This window comes from Clupea harengus, chromosome 7, assembly GCF_900700415.2.
Source record: "Clupea harengus chromosome 7, Ch_v2.0.2, whole genome shotgun sequence".
Taxonomy (NCBI): Eukaryota; Metazoa; Chordata; class Actinopteri; order Clupeiformes; family Clupeidae; genus Clupea; species Clupea harengus.
Genome location: NC_045158.1, coordinates 1,417,990 through 1,434,883, shown reverse-complemented (window position 1 = coordinate 1,434,883; position 16,894 = coordinate 1,417,990). Strand labels below are relative to the sequence as shown.

General features: G+C 45.1%; 1 protein-coding gene across 8 annotated transcripts in view; it reads right to left on the bottom strand.

Moving 5' to 3' along the window:
* The window catches only part of dmxl1 (Dmx-like 1), a 46,233-nt gene extending 31,303 nt beyond the window's left edge, over window positions 1–14,930 (bottom strand). For 2 of the 8 annotated variants that reach the window (XM_031570091.2, XM_031570092.2), the window contains exons 1-13: window positions 14,633–14,929; window positions 13,333–13,543; window positions 12,362–12,487; window positions 9,606–9,680; window positions 9,346–9,427; window positions 9,082–9,214; window positions 7,819–7,885; window positions 6,868–7,046; window positions 6,105–6,309; window positions 5,115–5,277; window positions 3,230–3,418; window positions 1,369–1,634; window positions 250–982 (exon numbers count right to left, since the gene is read on the bottom strand). In XM_031570091.2, coding sequence (XP_031425951.1) covers window positions 250–982; window positions 1,369–1,634; window positions 3,230–3,418; window positions 5,115–5,277; window positions 6,105–6,309; window positions 6,868–7,046; window positions 7,819–7,885; window positions 9,082–9,214; window positions 9,346–9,427; window positions 9,606–9,680; window positions 12,362–12,487; window positions 13,333–13,419 — 2,305 coding nt within the window. In that variant the 5' untranslated portion in view covers window positions 13,420–13,543; window positions 14,633–14,929. The other 6 variants (XM_031570097.2, XM_031570096.2, XM_031570093.2 and 3 more) reach the window with 6 other exon arrangements.
* Window positions 14,931–16,894: the final 1,964 nt, after the last annotated feature.

Below are 16,894 nucleotides of genomic sequence, written 5' to 3'. Positions count from 1 at the left end.
TGCTCAATTATCAGGATAACCCAGATGGCAACATGGCAGATGAACACTGGAACAATGACTGCAGCTGGAAACATTTGTCAACTTTAGTGAAGATGACCTCAGTAAGAGTTATGTGCGCGCGCGCACACACACACACACACACACACACACTCATGTTCTAACACACAAACACACACACACAGACACAGACACAGGCACAGACACAGGCACACACAGACACAGACAGACACACACACACACAGGTCTTACCCAGGCAGTTGCTGGGGATGAGTGCGGGGAGCCAGGCCACATTGGCGAAGGCTGAGGCGTGGAGAGAGTTGATCCTGGCCAGCTCTGACACGCCCCCAGAGAAGGATAGCGGCCCGACGGGCTCCACCCTCCACAGGATCAGCTCACTGTAGACGGCGTTGGCGTCCTGCGGGGGGGCGCTGAGCGAGGAGCCCCTGCTGGGGTGCGCGGGCACGGGCGCGGGCGCGGGCCTGAGGGTGGCGGTGGCGGCGGCGGCGGCGTTGGCGGGCTGCTGCGGGCGCAGGGCGTTGTGGTGGGACGTGGTGAGCAGCAGGGGCAGCAGGGAGTGGCACGCCAGGTGGTTGAGGTGGAAGCGGTGGCCGCAGTAGCGCGAGCGGTGCGACACGCTCAGCACCGTGGAGAAGGCCGAGTCCTCGCCGAAGCTCACCGTCCACTGGTTGAGCGAGCCGTCGGCGTGCTTGGAGATCATGAGCACGCTGGGCGTGAAGATGCTGAGGCGCAGGCCCACGGAGCCGGACGAGGAGGAGCAGGAGGTGGGCTTGCCCAGGCCGTAGCAGGAGATGAGCGAGGGGGAGCGAGGCAGACCTCCGCCGGACGGACGCTGCTGCTGCTGCCGGCCCTGCTGGATGGCCAGGTCCACGTTCTTGTTGCAGGCGTACATGACCACGCTGCGGCTCAGCGAGTTGGCGTCGCCCGTCGGGAATGCCACGGGGATGCGGGACACGAATGACACCTGTCAATCAAACAAGCTGCTGTGAGCATCTCGGGAACTTGATTATTTTAAAGTACAAAGGCTGCACTGACTAAAACATTTGGTGTATGCATTTACAGGATACACTTGGGAAGTGTCCAGAGATTTGAAAGCATACATATGTATATATATATATATATATATATATACATATACATGTGTGTATGTGTGTGTGTGTGTGTGTGTGTGTGTGTGTGTGTGTGGGGGGGGGGACGGGACACACACAATATGTGTACATTTTTTAGGGTGGGGTTCCAACAGGTAACTGAAGAACAGCAATTGAAAACTACTACATGTGTGTGTGTGTGTGTGTGTGTGTGTGTGTGTGATTGTATATGAGGACAAATGCCTATAGTCATATCCCCTACCTGAGCCTGGCGGAACATTCCGGGCTGGTACTCGTCTAGCCAGTCGACGTGCCAGACCAGCAGCGAGCCGTCGGTGGGGTGGATGCTGTAGAGCATGTCTGCGCTGCTGTTCCAGTCCTCCAGGAGCAGCTCCACCTGTTGCTCCATGGCCACCACGTCCATCCCCGCCTCCGTCTGGGCCGGAGACTGGCCGCCGCCGCCACCGCTCCCGAGGCCACCGCTCCCGAGGCCACCGCTCCCGAGGCCGTCCTCCAGAAGCGAGGGCTCTGCGGGGGGAAGAAGAGCCACCGCCAGTTGGTCAGAGACACAAAAACAGTTTCTTCCCCCTCGCCGTCTCACTACTGAACAACTAACCCACTGTAGCATATATATTTATATTAATATATTTATCCCTGCACTTCTCGCACTCTCCACTTCTTCTTTGCACTACTGTTGTGCAACATTTCACAGCTACTGTATATAGCCATTCCGCCTTGTACATACTTTCTTAAACTCCTTAGTCCATTGCACTGTTGCACTGTTTGTTTGTTTGTATTGTATTGTATTGTGTTGTATATTTTGTGTAAGCACACTGAGAGTCACTTTACCAAGTCAAATTCCTTGTTTGTGCAAACTTACTTGGCCAATAAAACCTGATTCTGATTCTGAGATCAAGTGATTGGCCGTCTCAAATCAACATGTGCTGCCGACTACAACAGTATATTTCAGTGCTCATCAACCATCTGATCTAGCCTCTCAGCTCTGGAAGTACTGACAGCGATCCCAAAAAGACTAGGCTTTGATTTATCCGGAGTGCAGCCGATGTTCCAGACAGCACTGCAGTATATCTCGAACCCATTTGCCCGTGTGGTGACGGCGGATGAAATACAGCCGACTGATCAAGGCCGCCGCTGTCAGAGGGCCAGTTACACACAGCTGGGGCTCGCTGGGGTTGGTGTGAGACGACCTTATCACACACCCAGAGGCAGCGGGTGGGACAGCATGAAGATGTCAGACAGAGGAGAGGACACAGACAGGAGGGGGGGGGGGGATAGAGGGCGGAGAGGAGAATTTGGGTATTTGGGTGTGTGTGTATGTATATGTGTGTGTGTGTGTGTGTGTGTGTGCGTGAGCGTTGGGGGTGTGTGTGTGTGTGTGTGTGAGCGTGAGCGTGCGTGTTGGATGTGTGTGTGTGTGTGTTGGGTGTGTGTGTGTGTGTGTGTGCGTGAGCGTGTGTGTGTTGGGTGTGTGCGTGTGTTGGGTGTGTGTGTGTGTTGGGGGTGTGTGTGTGTTGGGTGTGTGTGCGTGAGCGTGTGTGTGTGTGTGTGTGTGTGTGTGTGTGAGCATGAGCGTGTGTGTGTTGAGTGTGTGTGTGAGTGTGTGTGTGTGTGCGTGTGTGTGTGTGTGTGTGGTGTGTGTGTGTGTGTGTGTTGGGGGTGTGTGTGTGGTGTGTGTGTGTGTGTGTTGGGGGTGTGTGTGTGTGTGTGTGTGTGTATGAGCGTGTGTGTGTGTGTGTGTATGAGCGTGTGTGTGTGTGTGAGCGTGCGTGTTGGGTGTGTGTGTGTGTGTGTGTGTGTGTGTGTGAGCATGTGATGGGTGTGTGTGTGTGTGTGTGTGTATGTGTGCGTGTGTGTGTGCGTGTGTGTGTGCGTGTGTGTGTGTGTGTGTGCGTGCGCGTGTGTGCGTGCGTGTGTGTCTGTGTGTGTGTCTGTGTGTGTGTCTGTGAGCGTGTGCGTGTGTGTGTGTGTGTGTGTGAGCATGTGATGGGTGTGTGTGTGTGTGTGTGTGTGTGTGTGTTGGGTGTGTGTTTGAGCGTGCGCGTGTGTGTGTGTGTGTGTGAGCGTGTGTGTGTGTGTGTGTGTGTGTTCTGTACCAGCTGTACCTGAGTTGTCGGTGGTGTTGACCCCACTGGGGCTGTTGTCCTGGGCACTGCGGAGCATCTGCAGCAGCACCTCCATGGCCAGAGTGAACTGCAGCTCCTTGTTGTTGAGCCAGTGCACCGTGAAGGGCCCGCCCGGCTCCTCCTCATCCGTGCCATTCAGAGACGAGATGGAGGGCAGCAGCGGGATATCTGACACACACACGCACACACACACACACACACACAGACACAGACACACACACACACAGACACACGCACACGCACACGCAGACACACGCACACGCAGACACCACACACACACACACACACACACACACACACACAACACATACGCACACGCAGACACACACACACACACACACGCACACACACGCACGTACACACAAAACACACACACACACGCACACACACACACAACCAGTATGAGTGACAATATTTGCATTAATGAATGCAAAGAAGTGCGACGCCTCTTAAGTAAACATTTGATACAATATCTAAGCAATTAATCTCCTCTCTCAAGCATATTTCTTAATCCAGTACTAAAGCTGGACCTTAAAGCAACCACCATTCCTAACCACCTAGTCACTCTCATTATGAACACAGAGAGTACAGAGTAACCACCAGAAACTTTACTAATAATGACATTTTTATGGATTCATCAGAGCACAAAGAGAGAGAGAGAGAGGGAGGAAGTGTGTCTGTGTAAATATATGCACATGAAACACTGTGTATGTAGAGGTGAAGTGTTAAAGAACTCTGTACATGTAAATATAAGATGGGGTAGTCTCTCTACCAGTCATAGCTACTGTGCATGTCTATTAGGGGTGGGAATCTCTTGGCACCTCACGATTCGATTCCGATTCAGAGGTCAACGATTCGATTCTAAACCGATTATCGATTCTAAACCAATTATCGATTATCAATTCTAAACCGATAAAACGATTATCGATGCATGTCGATTTTTTTTTTTTTGAGTTTGCTACTCAGTCTCAAATCACTTCCTACTTTGTGTTTGATAATTATAGAAAATCAACAGATGAATTACCTTCTCTATTTTTTTATCAGAGAAAAAGCTTTTCCTTGTCACAATTATGACTTTCAATGAACAATGCAATAATCGATGCAGCTTGCAACACAAAATGGATGTGTAAAAAAAAAAAATCGATTATGAACTTTTCTGAATCGAAACAGAATCGTTCTAGAGAGAATCGAGAGAAATCGAAGAATCGATTTTTTTTCCCACCCCTAATGTCTATGGCTGTGCAGTATGTCTTTGCACTGTTGAGACCTGTGTGTTGTGGCTGTGTGGTCAGTGTGTGTGTGTCACCTGTGGCAGGTATAAGACTGGTGTGTGTGGTCAGTGTGTGTGTCTATGACCTGTGGCAGGTATAAGACTGGTGTGTGTGGTCAGTGTGTCTATGACCTGTGGCAGGTATAAGACTGGTGTGTGTGGTCAGTGTGTGTGTCTATGACCTGTGGCAGGTATAAGACTGGTGTGTGTGGTCAGTGTGTGTGTGTCACCTGTGGCAGGTATAAGACTGGTGTGTGTGGTCAGTGTGTGTGTCTATGACCTGTGGCAGGTATAAGACTGGTGTGTGTGGTCAGTGTGTCACCTGTGGCAGGTATAAGACTGGTGTGTGTGGTCAGTGTGTGTGTCACCTGTGGCAGGTATAAGACTGGTGTGTGTGGTCAGTGTGTGTGTCTATGACCTGTGGCAGGTATAAGACTGGTGTGTGGTCAGTGTGTCACCTGTGGCAGGTATAAGACTGGTGTGTGTGGTCAGTGTGTCACCTGTGGCAGGTATAAGACTGGTGTGTGTGGTCAGTGTGTGTGTCACCTGTGGCAGGTATAAGACTGGTGTGTGTGGTCAGTGTGTGTGTGTCACCTGTGGCAGGGTTGATGCTGGCTGCGATGTGGAAGTGGCAGAGGGCGTTGGCGTGGGCCTGGGTGGGTTTGTGGCTGTAGTGTTTCCCCTGCTGCTGTGGGAGGGGGCTGGTGTGGGCCAGAACGCCACGCTGGGAACCCCCCCACGACTCCTGCAGGTTCAGCTGAGACACACACACACACACACACACACACACACACACACACACACACACACACACACACACACACACACACACACACACACACACAAACACACACACAAACACATCACACAAACACACACACACACAAACACACACACAAACACATCACACAAACACATCACACTCATGTCTATTTCCTTTACAGTGAAGCCCCTTTCACATATGTAACCCATGACAATGGCAGATTAAACAATCCTAATTCACAGGGCAATGGCTTACTCTAATATCAATGTAGTGTAGTGAATGCGTCCCCCCCCTAGAAGAAAACAATGCATCTTGTTGCTCCCATTCCCACATAAGCCATTGGCGTCATGGTTACTGGGTCGCCAGGGGGTAGAGTGACAGTACCACTATGGCGTATTAACAACACTGGCTCCCATTCCCACTTTTAAAAAACAGATTTCAATGTAAGTGGATATATAATATAAGTGGATCTATAATATAAGTGGATATATAATATAAGTGGATATATAATATAAGTGGATCTATAATATAAGTGGATATATAATATAAGTGGGTCTATAATATAAGTGGGTCTATAATATAAGTGGATATATAATATAAGTGGATATATACTATGAGTGGATCTATAATATAAGTGGATCTATACTATAAGTGGATCTATACTATAAGTGGATATATAATATAAGTGGATCTATACTATAAGTGGATATATAATATAAGTGGGCCTGTACTATAAGTGGGCCTATAAAATGACCTATAATATAATCAGCACTTCATCATCTCAGCATGAGACCGTGTGATGAGATCGGCTCGACCTTCACCTCTAATGGATTTGGTGATCTGCCATTGGCTGGGAGCTTCTTGTTGTCCCTGGCCAGCCGGTTGGGGTCGCCATGGTGCTGGTGGTTGCCAGGGTTATTGTGCTTGAGTCCAGACAGCAAGCAGTCACTTGGCAACAGTGTCTCCGCCCAGAGACGACACACACTGTCCTTGCAGCAGGTCAAGAGCACGTTGCACACCGCACCTCTGAGGGAAGACGAGCACATGTGTGCGCACGCACACACACACACACACACACACACACACACACACACACACACACACACACACACACACACACACTGCACTTTACAATCACACACACACAAAATTCTCCAGCAACCTAAAATGAACAATCCTGGAACAGCACCATAACATCTACTCACTTAACTGGCAAAGATGACTACTGTACACTACTGATTCAGGTATGAAAGAATATGACAGAGGTCCCAACTCAAAACATCCAGCCTGCCATTCTCCCAAATGTGTGTGTGTGTGTTTTCTCAGTTCTCAGCTGTGAGAGGTGTTCAGAAATTGCTGTGGTGTCCATTTTGTAAATATACCATATACTGCCATCCCAACTCACAGATCTCTAATATCACTGCTTCACAATAAGGAGATGCAGGAACAGATAAATAGATAAATATAGATAGATAGATGGATACCATTAACAAACATTACATAAAATCATTGAAACTAAAATGACTTGATGTTTCACTGCTCTTGTTAAGTCATGGTCAGGCCATCGTCTTCTTGCCTCTGTACCTTGGCATGTACTTGCTGGTCTTCCTCCAGGAGAAGCCGGTGACGGAGCGGGGGTGGGCCAGGTAGATGAACGAGAAGTCCAGGCCGCCCAGAGAGCTCTGCTCTGGTGGGGTGAAGAGCTTGCCAGCATCCCACTGCCAGCTGCTGGTGCCGTACCACACCTTCACCAAGCAGTCATCCTGAGAACGAGTCACAAAAACATCAACACACACAACCATCACACACATCACCATCAACACACATCACACACACTCATAACCATCAACACACACATCACACACATAACCATCACACACACATAACCATCACACACACATAACCATCACACACATATAACCATCACACACACATAACCATCACACACACATCACACACACATCACCATCACACACACATAACACACACATCACCATCACACACACATAACACACACATAACCATCACACACATCACACACATAATCATCACACACATAATCATCACACACATCACCATCACACACACATAATCATCACACACATCACACACACATAACCATCACACACACATAATCATCACACACATAATTATCACACACACACATAACCATCACACACATCACACACACATAACCATCAACACACATCACACACACATAATCATCACACACACAACCATCACACACACATAACCATCACACACACATAACCATCACACACATCACACACATAACCATCACACACACATAACCATCAACACACACATCACCATCACACACACATGATCATCTCAACTGGACCATGCGTACAGGCTGCTTCTCAGTATACACCACTACTTTTTAATAAAAAAAATAAACTTGTATCACTTAGCAGACCCGTAACATTGACACATGGATCCAAAATAAACTTTGAATATTCATCTTATCAAAAGGAGCATGCAAATTTCAGGTGATGACTGTTGATGAGCTCTCACCTGACCAGCCGTAGCAAAGAACTCTCCTCCAGGTGAGAACTTCAGGAAGTGGATGGAGGAGGCCGTTCTGTCCAACACACACACACACACACACACACACACACACACACACAAACAAACATGAACATGATGCATATTCGGCAGCTTCAGGCTGTTAGGTATTGGTAGGTTTCACATACCTGGCCATATCAATTGATCCCCACCCTTAGTCTCTGACACGCCAGGGGTTTGGAGCCGGGGCCATTAGACTTGACTCATATAGATGGCCATGGTCAGGTAGACCCCATCTGACTGCCATTCACACCGCTCATATCTAAAGTTTTGAAATCCTGGTTTTTCCATATGTCATTGAACGTATCGTTTTTTTGCCTGCAATCACTCAAGCTAAGCTGACACAAAGCACTTATTCTCCAGTTACAGAGTAGGCAGCAATAGCCACTTCCTGTGAGGAATGCCTTAACAAACCAATGGATGACATACATCTTCCTTCTCTGGACAGACCAACCCATCTTTGGCAGCATCATCTTAACCACAAGTAGGCTACTATTGGAATAGTTCCGTGAACAATCGATTACACAGCAAATGGCATGGACCAGCAACACTTAATCCTTCACCCTTAATGCAAACGCAAGCTAGGGCTCTCTTCTGTCCAACAGGGGCTTAATGGCCATAGACCTCAAGCCGCGGTAACACAAAACATTTGTGTTTTTACTCTCAGGCCGGCCGTAGAAAGGAAAGAAAAGGAATGTAATGGAAACCGAAGTGGCTGTTTGCTGTTTCTGATCTTCACTTTGTGGAATGTACAGTTAATACTCAAATAAAGCCTCTCCGTCATAACAGGGCACACCCAATCCTGATTCAGACTCCTATATTCCTCAAAACTGCCATGTGCTGAAACAGGATAGCAATCCATCACAGGTAGCCTGAAGACATGCCTCTAATATAAGTTGTTTTACATATGTGAAGTTAACATTAGCCTAGCGATAGCATGCTAATCGTTCATTACAATAAATTAGCTTCAGCAATAAAAGGTCATTTGATGTTAATTAAACATCCATACATATTGTGTTCATTTGAGCCAGCTGAGTTTTGTACTGAAATATGTTGAAGTTAGCTCAATAAATCATTGCACACATCGTTACAATTGCACCATTTCTATAGCGCATATGCTTTATGTTTGTAACATGGGGCAAGCTCACTTTTTTTGTACCCTGGTGGTTGTGCAAATTGAAATGTTCACTACCCAGACAGACTCCCACTTACTTGCACTGCCAGATGCATGTCCACGAGCTGTGGCCTTCAGTGCTGGGGCGGGGCCCCTCCTCCGTGGGCCCCCAGGGGGGACTCTCATTGGACCAGAGCTGGAGGCTGCTTGAGCCTGTCAGCAGTTGCATGCCTGAATCCAGTACAAGTACAAATTCACAATAAACAACTATTTTAAGAAGTGACAGGAAAAGAAATGCTACATTTTTTTTAAATGTTTCAATTTTTCGAAGCCAAGAAAATAAAATCAATCCAGTGCTATACCTGCCGGGTTCCATGCCAGGTTATGTGCAATCGACTGCAATACAAACTGCCCACTCTTCTGCCACTGGTAGCCAAATCTCTGCTACACACACACACACACACACACACACACACACACACACACACACACACACACACACACACACACACACACACACAGTATGCTTTACTACGTACATGAAGCAAAAATACATAACATCAGACTACAAGCACCAGAACACAGCCATGTGTTTGGTATTTTACCAGCAGTAGAAACTCACCGTTTGAGTCTTCTCAGGATTCAGTAGTGGGACTGGCTCGAACACACACACAGTGTTTCCATAGGAGGCTGCTATCTGTAGGCATCAGTGCAAATCAACAAGAGGAGATCAAACATTTAGTTGGAAGATGACGATCCAGTAGGCCTAAATAATGAGAAAATGCTCTCTGTCATACTGTACTGTTGCAATCTAGTTTTATCTTTCAATCAATGAATTAATGGTATTGTGTGTGTTACAAGTCTTTCCCATATTAAGACTGGATGACCTCATCAAGGAGCCTTCATTGTAACACATATTCCAAGGGGCAAAACTGGTCAAAATTTGTGTTCATACTTAAATTATCTGTTCCTTCTGCAGCTTCATTATCTGTTCATTTTATAGCCATCCTTCAGTACTTTAACTGTTAATTATATCATCGTCCTTCAGTACTTTATCTGTTAATTATATAGCCATCCTTCAGTACTTTAACTGTTAATTATATCATCGTCCTTTAGTACTTTATCTGTTAATTATATAGCCATCCTTCAGTATTTTAACTGTTAATTATATAGCCATCCTTCAGTACGTTAACTGTTCATTTTATAGTCATTCTTCAGTACTTTGCTGTTCATTAAAGCATCGTCCTTCAGTATTTGATCTGTTCATTTTATAGTCATCCTTCAGCACTTTAACTGTATATTCATGGAACACACTTTCTAACACCGTTCCATTGCTTACGTCCCTTATTAAAACATGCCTCAACTTTTGTCTCACACTATGTCCTAGATGTTAGAGGTTTATCCATTTTACACACAAAGCATAACATTATGAAAACATGTCATGTTTCTGCTCAAGACCTCCCGTTTCCCTCAAATGATGTTTTCCAAGTGTTTAATTATGTATAAATATAGGCATGTATTTGTAGAGGCCAGCCATGCATCCAAAACCTGCTATATCAGAACATCACTGAATTACCTGGACAATGAAACAGATTTATAACAGAAACAGAACATCCATCTAAAAACAGATGTGCTCAGGACTGCACTAAATGGCATCTTGGGGGGGGGGGGGGGGGGGGGGGGGGGGGGAGGCATATAAACCAGAAACAACCAAATCCTACTAATCTGTATGAGATGAGGATGCTGACACAGACAAGTGACTCACAATGACCACTCAGCCACACACACAGACACACACACACACACACACACACACACTCACAATGACCACTCACACACACACGACCACTCACAAAGACCACTCACACACACACACTCACACATGACCACTCACACACACACACACTCACACATGACCACTCACACACACACACACACAGACACACACAGACACACACAGACACACACAGACACACACAGACACACACAGACACACACCTCTACAGTAAGCCTGTCTGACTCCAGCAGCTCAGTAACAAACAAAGGGAGCACCACTTATTTGAAGTTAACTGGAGATTAGCTCTAAAATCACAGTTCTACTCCGTTGACAGTTGGAAACCTCTAGCTGAGTCACCCACAAGCTTCACAGAGAGGAGGACTGATGCTAACCCAGACATTAATCCTGTCGGCATAAACCGCAGAACAATAAAAGGTTGGCATATGTGGACAGACAAGGCTTAGCACAATTCTAAGCCATGTTAGCTGTAATGGAGAGGGAGAAAGGACCTAGTCATCCAGATCAGAGAGCTGGAAGGATCTTCACTAAAACACCCAGCAGCAGGCAAGGAGTCCTCGCCTCAGAGAAGCATGGCGAGCAAACACAAAGACACTTACGTCTCCAGGGTTACCCGTGTTAAGCTGTGAACTCTACAGTCTTCAGATCCAACAACATGAGTCAACATGGAACAAACCACACACGGCCACACTCTCACATACACACACACACACGGCCACACTCTCATACACATACACACGGCCACACTCTTACATACACGCGCACACACACACACACACACACACGGCCACACTCACTCACACACACACACAAACACACACACAGGCTACACTCTCATACACATACACAGACATACACACGGCCACACGAGAGCAGAAATGGCGGTTTACATTTAAAAACAGAGAGCCTATGCATTCTACCCACAACCACAGATCATACCACTCCATCACACATGTTTAACCATCAGGCAGAATCCAAAAAGGCATCCCCTCTCTCACTACAAACACACCCACCCACCCACAAGCTTTGAGATACCTCCAGGAGAACAGTGCTTCGCTCTAAACAGAAGAAGATTAGACGTTTCTGTGCAAAGCATCTATTGAACGCTTTTGACTCTAAGCCTTGCAGCAGTTTTCAGTGCTATAGAATCTCTTGACAGCAAAGGTTCTGTGTGTAACAATTTCATTTCTAAGAATTTACAAACCTCTATTTTATGTAACACCTTTTAGTAGGTCTTGCTGAACTGCAGGGAAATGCAGGATAGTGTCGGATACTGTATGCTATATAAATCAAGGATTTATAGTCAGTGCAGGGAGGTCCCATTCACTTTGCTCCTTTGGTTGCATGACTGAAACTACGGCTTACAAAATCAGCAGAGGCCCAGAACAGCAGCAGCAGCTCCTCAGCCTTGACTGGTTGTCCAGGGTCGAGTTAAGTTGTGCCCTAACCCTAACCCCAATAAACAAACCCCTCTCCTCAGTGTGCCAAGCCAGCAAAATAATAAATAAATAAATAAATAAATCATGGTCACAAGCAGACAGACTTCTGTGAAGGGGTTGATATGAAGGAAGGCTGCCTCTTACCTGGCCACCCTGCTGGGAGCAGTCCACACAGCCCACCTGGATGTTTCCATGCTTGGCTCCTGGAATGATCTGAAGCCTCTCAAAGTCACTGCCCAGAATTACAATATCACAGCCGGAGGCATAGGCCTGTGGTACACAACAATTACAGTGTTCGTTACTGACAGAAAGCTTCATATTTCTTTACATAGCATATTCTTTCTTTACAATTAACACATCACAAGTAAGGAACACATTTAATCAGCATATATGCAGCCTCAGAGAGGAACCCATGATGTTCTTGTTCTCGTCTTGTTCTCCCATCTATCCAAAGCTACACTGGCTTGTTCTAAAGTGACATGCAAATGTCTCTGCACCACAAGAGAAATACACCCATACACAACAAAGACATACACAGTGGGAGGAGACATTGCACTCTTCCCTCAATGTAATCAATCAGTGCTTTATTCAAGCATGACTCAGAGAGAGAGAGAGAGAGAGAGGTGGGGAATGAAATAGGAGTTATGCCAGCAGGGATGTGGACAGGGGATACAACACATGGGGAGCGTGCACTGTGCCCCATCTCACACAGAACCCAGCCTGTTAGGACAGGGGCACATGAACAAGCGTTCGGATGCTGCTGGACTCAGGACTCTTTAAGCAATGCCCTTGAACTATGGAAGACCAAACTAGCGCTAGCATTTAATGACCAAAAAACATGATATGTATGATCAAAGAGGATACACATATCCTACACGTCTTCAGCTCAACTGGATCACATTCAGAGAGATAGAGGGGAAGTCTGCACTCCAGTTAGCTCTGATCCGAGGAATCTATTAACACTGTGTTCAGAAATAAGGGCAGGGTGCACAGGGGACCAGCACGCAAGTTCTCTGTCGTCTTCTTCTTCTTCAGCACATTCCCGCCTGTCTCAGCAAAAAGTGGGCTGAGGCAGAGCTGTTCCTATAACATAACAGCGCTGAAACAAGACTTACAGTGAAAGGCACATTGTTCAGGCTGCCCACGGAAAAGCAGTTGTCCCCAGGGTTCACTGCCCCGGTCAGGACCTGATGCAGATTCATGGTCTGTGCTGTACCCCTCTAATCCAAACGAGGCCTGGAACCTGATGTGCTCCGGTACAGAGGCATGGTGGTCCAAGGGAAGTGTAGGCTAACACTGTGTCACAGACGTGTCAGGGCCTCCAACCTGAAACACCAAAGAGGCACACTGGTTTAGCTCAACACATTTAGTGTCAATAGTTTACTGAATGAATCTCGATAGTATGTCTGTGATGTTCGTAGACAGTGTCACCATAGCTGAATGTTCCTAATGGGGCATTACAAGTATAGCCTCTGCAGTAGATGTGTGCGTCGACACAATCGTGTGTCTGAATACATTACTAACTAACGTTAGTCCATTCAGTCATTACCATTTTAAACTCAATGTTCGTCGTCCATGAAATTACTCCCTACAACGTTGGCAGCTATCTTGCTCAAGTTAGCCCGGTAACCACAGATGTGGGATGTCGTGCTCTACAATACGTGGGTAGCAAAGCGAGCTACTCGGCCAATACACTAACTAGGCTCGAAATCGAAACGATGTGGAAAACAAAAACTGACCAATTATGGCCACGATGTGAAGACCCTCTATCAAACCACACATGCAAAGCATAACTTATATAAAATGTCTGGCCTAAGCCCTTTACTTCAAAACCCCGAGAAATGAAATAAGGTGAACAAGTTCCGTGTGTCAACTCACGTGATGCGAATGGTCGGAAATAAGTTGGAGACAAGTTAACATTAGCCCGCAAGCTAAGAAACATATCGTTACACGAAGATGGAGGAAACCTATCGAGCAGACTCTGCCGAAAACATGACAAGTGGATGGATTCTGTGAGATACTCACCTCTATTGAAATAACATAAATTGCAACAGGATTTGCTTGCTAACAGAGATTGGGTGACGTTTGCTATTGCAGCAAATGTACAGTTGCCTCCAAGTAATTCAGCCATTTGGCTAGCTTTAGCCATAAACCCTCTAGGTAGAACAACCTCTAATTAGATCTAAATGAAATGTCCTCAGGACATTTAAGCAATAGTTTAATACAATTCTCATTCTACACTTTACATCCCATCGGTCACCTTCTCGACATTTAAAGGCTACAACACATGTTAACATGTCATACTGACAACCGGTTAGTTGCAAGTGCTACATAGCTGGCTAAAAAGCTAGCACAAACTTAGCTGACTAGACGGGCAGCTCGCTAGCAGTACACATCTAACATAACGTGTCTCACCTAAAACAGGTTTGGTTGCTTTTCCTTCTTCTTACCTCTTCAATGCGCCAGGTTTTGTGTTGATCTTAGACCACATATTCGAAAATAGCAATGACACGACCTGTCAATACATTTAGCTTACCAGTCAAGCTGTGGTTGCAGTGCAACTATATCTGGCCATGGATGCTGTGTAGATGTTTTTTACTGTACGACAGTTGCATGCGCAAAGCACCCTGGTTCTTGTGGTTTCTCAAAGGAAGCTGCTGCCGATCAATAGTGTCTGTCATTTCTATGATAGTCTACAGAGCCGCCTAAGAGTCATAGTGACTATTTTTTTTCTGAGCTGCTTATGCATTGCCTCGCAATACTTTTGCATCCACGAGGGAACGCAAAACTGTCTGCGAGAGAAAAAAATGAAAACGCCACCATGACCCTTTGGGGGGGGTCCGTGATAATCAGCCACTGAGTCTCCTGACTGCCTTATCTCTTATACCCTATAGTATTTTATAATTAATATAATATTTCATTGAATATACTATTTAATTAATTGAAAAATATTCAACTCACTTAACTTTCAAAATATTTTTGTTGTGCAACAAAAACATAATTAGTTAAAGAACGTTTACAAATTAGTAGGCTACAGTCGTATAAGGTATTATGAAAGCTGAGTACACAAATTGTTCCAAATAGCTTTAAACATGTCTTGCATATAGTACTACAGGCCTATAGCACATGGAGACATTTCTTTAAAACATTGACTTTGTGTGCAAGATTGGGATTACTTTTATCTCTTGTTTACCTACAGCTGTACACCGCATTACTATTTTCATTATGTAGCCTATAAAATACTCCAAAAACCTGCTTGATCAAGGGGATTGTATTTTTCTTGTCTTAGATCTTGCCTTTATTATGCCAGACATACCACAGATCCATGGGACCAACAAGTTCAATTTTATGTTCTTATTACTCTATAAAACCAGCTCCCAGAACTCCAAAGGTCTAGTCAAAGTACATCTTGCATATTCAAGTGAACTGTTTGTGTGCTTTTTGGTCAAGAGTTAAAATTCATGGCGGTGTTTCATCTCCGCTATTTTAACTCAACGTTCTATTCCTAAAATCTCACCGATAAGATGAGTAAACTCTCTTTGACTGTCCACAATTGATATATTTTCATTAAATTGTGCTCACATTACCAGAATGTCAACATTAACAGTAATCATTTTGAGCTGTCATTAGTCTTTAGAGCTTTTTCCCCTTCTGTGTTTCATCAGTAAAGGCTCTGCATTCATTCATCCATTTTCTTTTGAGCCAATTATAATATATTACACTCTCATACATTACAAATGATGGTGTTACATTTTGACAATGCAGTTGTTAAATAATACAGAGCTGAAATCCAATTAACTAAGATTTTAATTATGATTAATGTTTAAGCACCAGTCCATATTCCATTGTAAGTTGTTGTGCGTTGGTATTGTAAGTGACACATTGGTATCTACATACAAAGATTGCACTTCAGCATGTCAGTGTCACTCATTGTAAGTCATTGCCATGACAACATGTCAGCCACAAAGCATTTTAGCTTAAATGTTCTCTATTTCAGTCAAATAATTAATTTGACATCAGAAGCTCCAGTGTTCCATCGGCTCTCTCCTACAGATCATCGATCAGATGTCAGTGTTCTCTTTGAACTGTTGGCATGACTGGCATGATAGTCGGTACTCTTCCAACCCTCCTAAAACATGACTGGATATATAGTCGGTTCATGTGGGATTGTAGTCCTGTCATAATCGTTAATGAATCATGTTGCAAACAGGATTTTTTTGTATTGTTTATAATCAATATTGGAGGATATCATATAATATTTATATGACATTGTGTCATAAACAAACATGCACAACTGCATTCCCAAACAAACAATCAACAGTTGATCTTAAATACTGCATTTATCCATTTTCAGTGTGTTCCCTCTACATCAGTTGGTCTGTTTACATGGTTTAAAAAGGGAGAGAAGAAAAATGCTAATTTGGACTCTTAACCTTTTACAGAAAAAAAAAACATGGTCATGGCCTTGTTCACTATGACAAACATCAGTAAATAGATTTCCACATTTTCTTTTCACATCATGAAAACCATGACATGACTTTAATTCTTGTCATTATCAGTAACAGAAGGTGTTAAAGGGGAAGCACGTATGACAGAGCTTCTCAAAAAGCATTCTTATTCAGACACTCTCCTGAGCTGCAGCAAAACACATGAGATCTGCCTAGTGGCCTGGCAAAC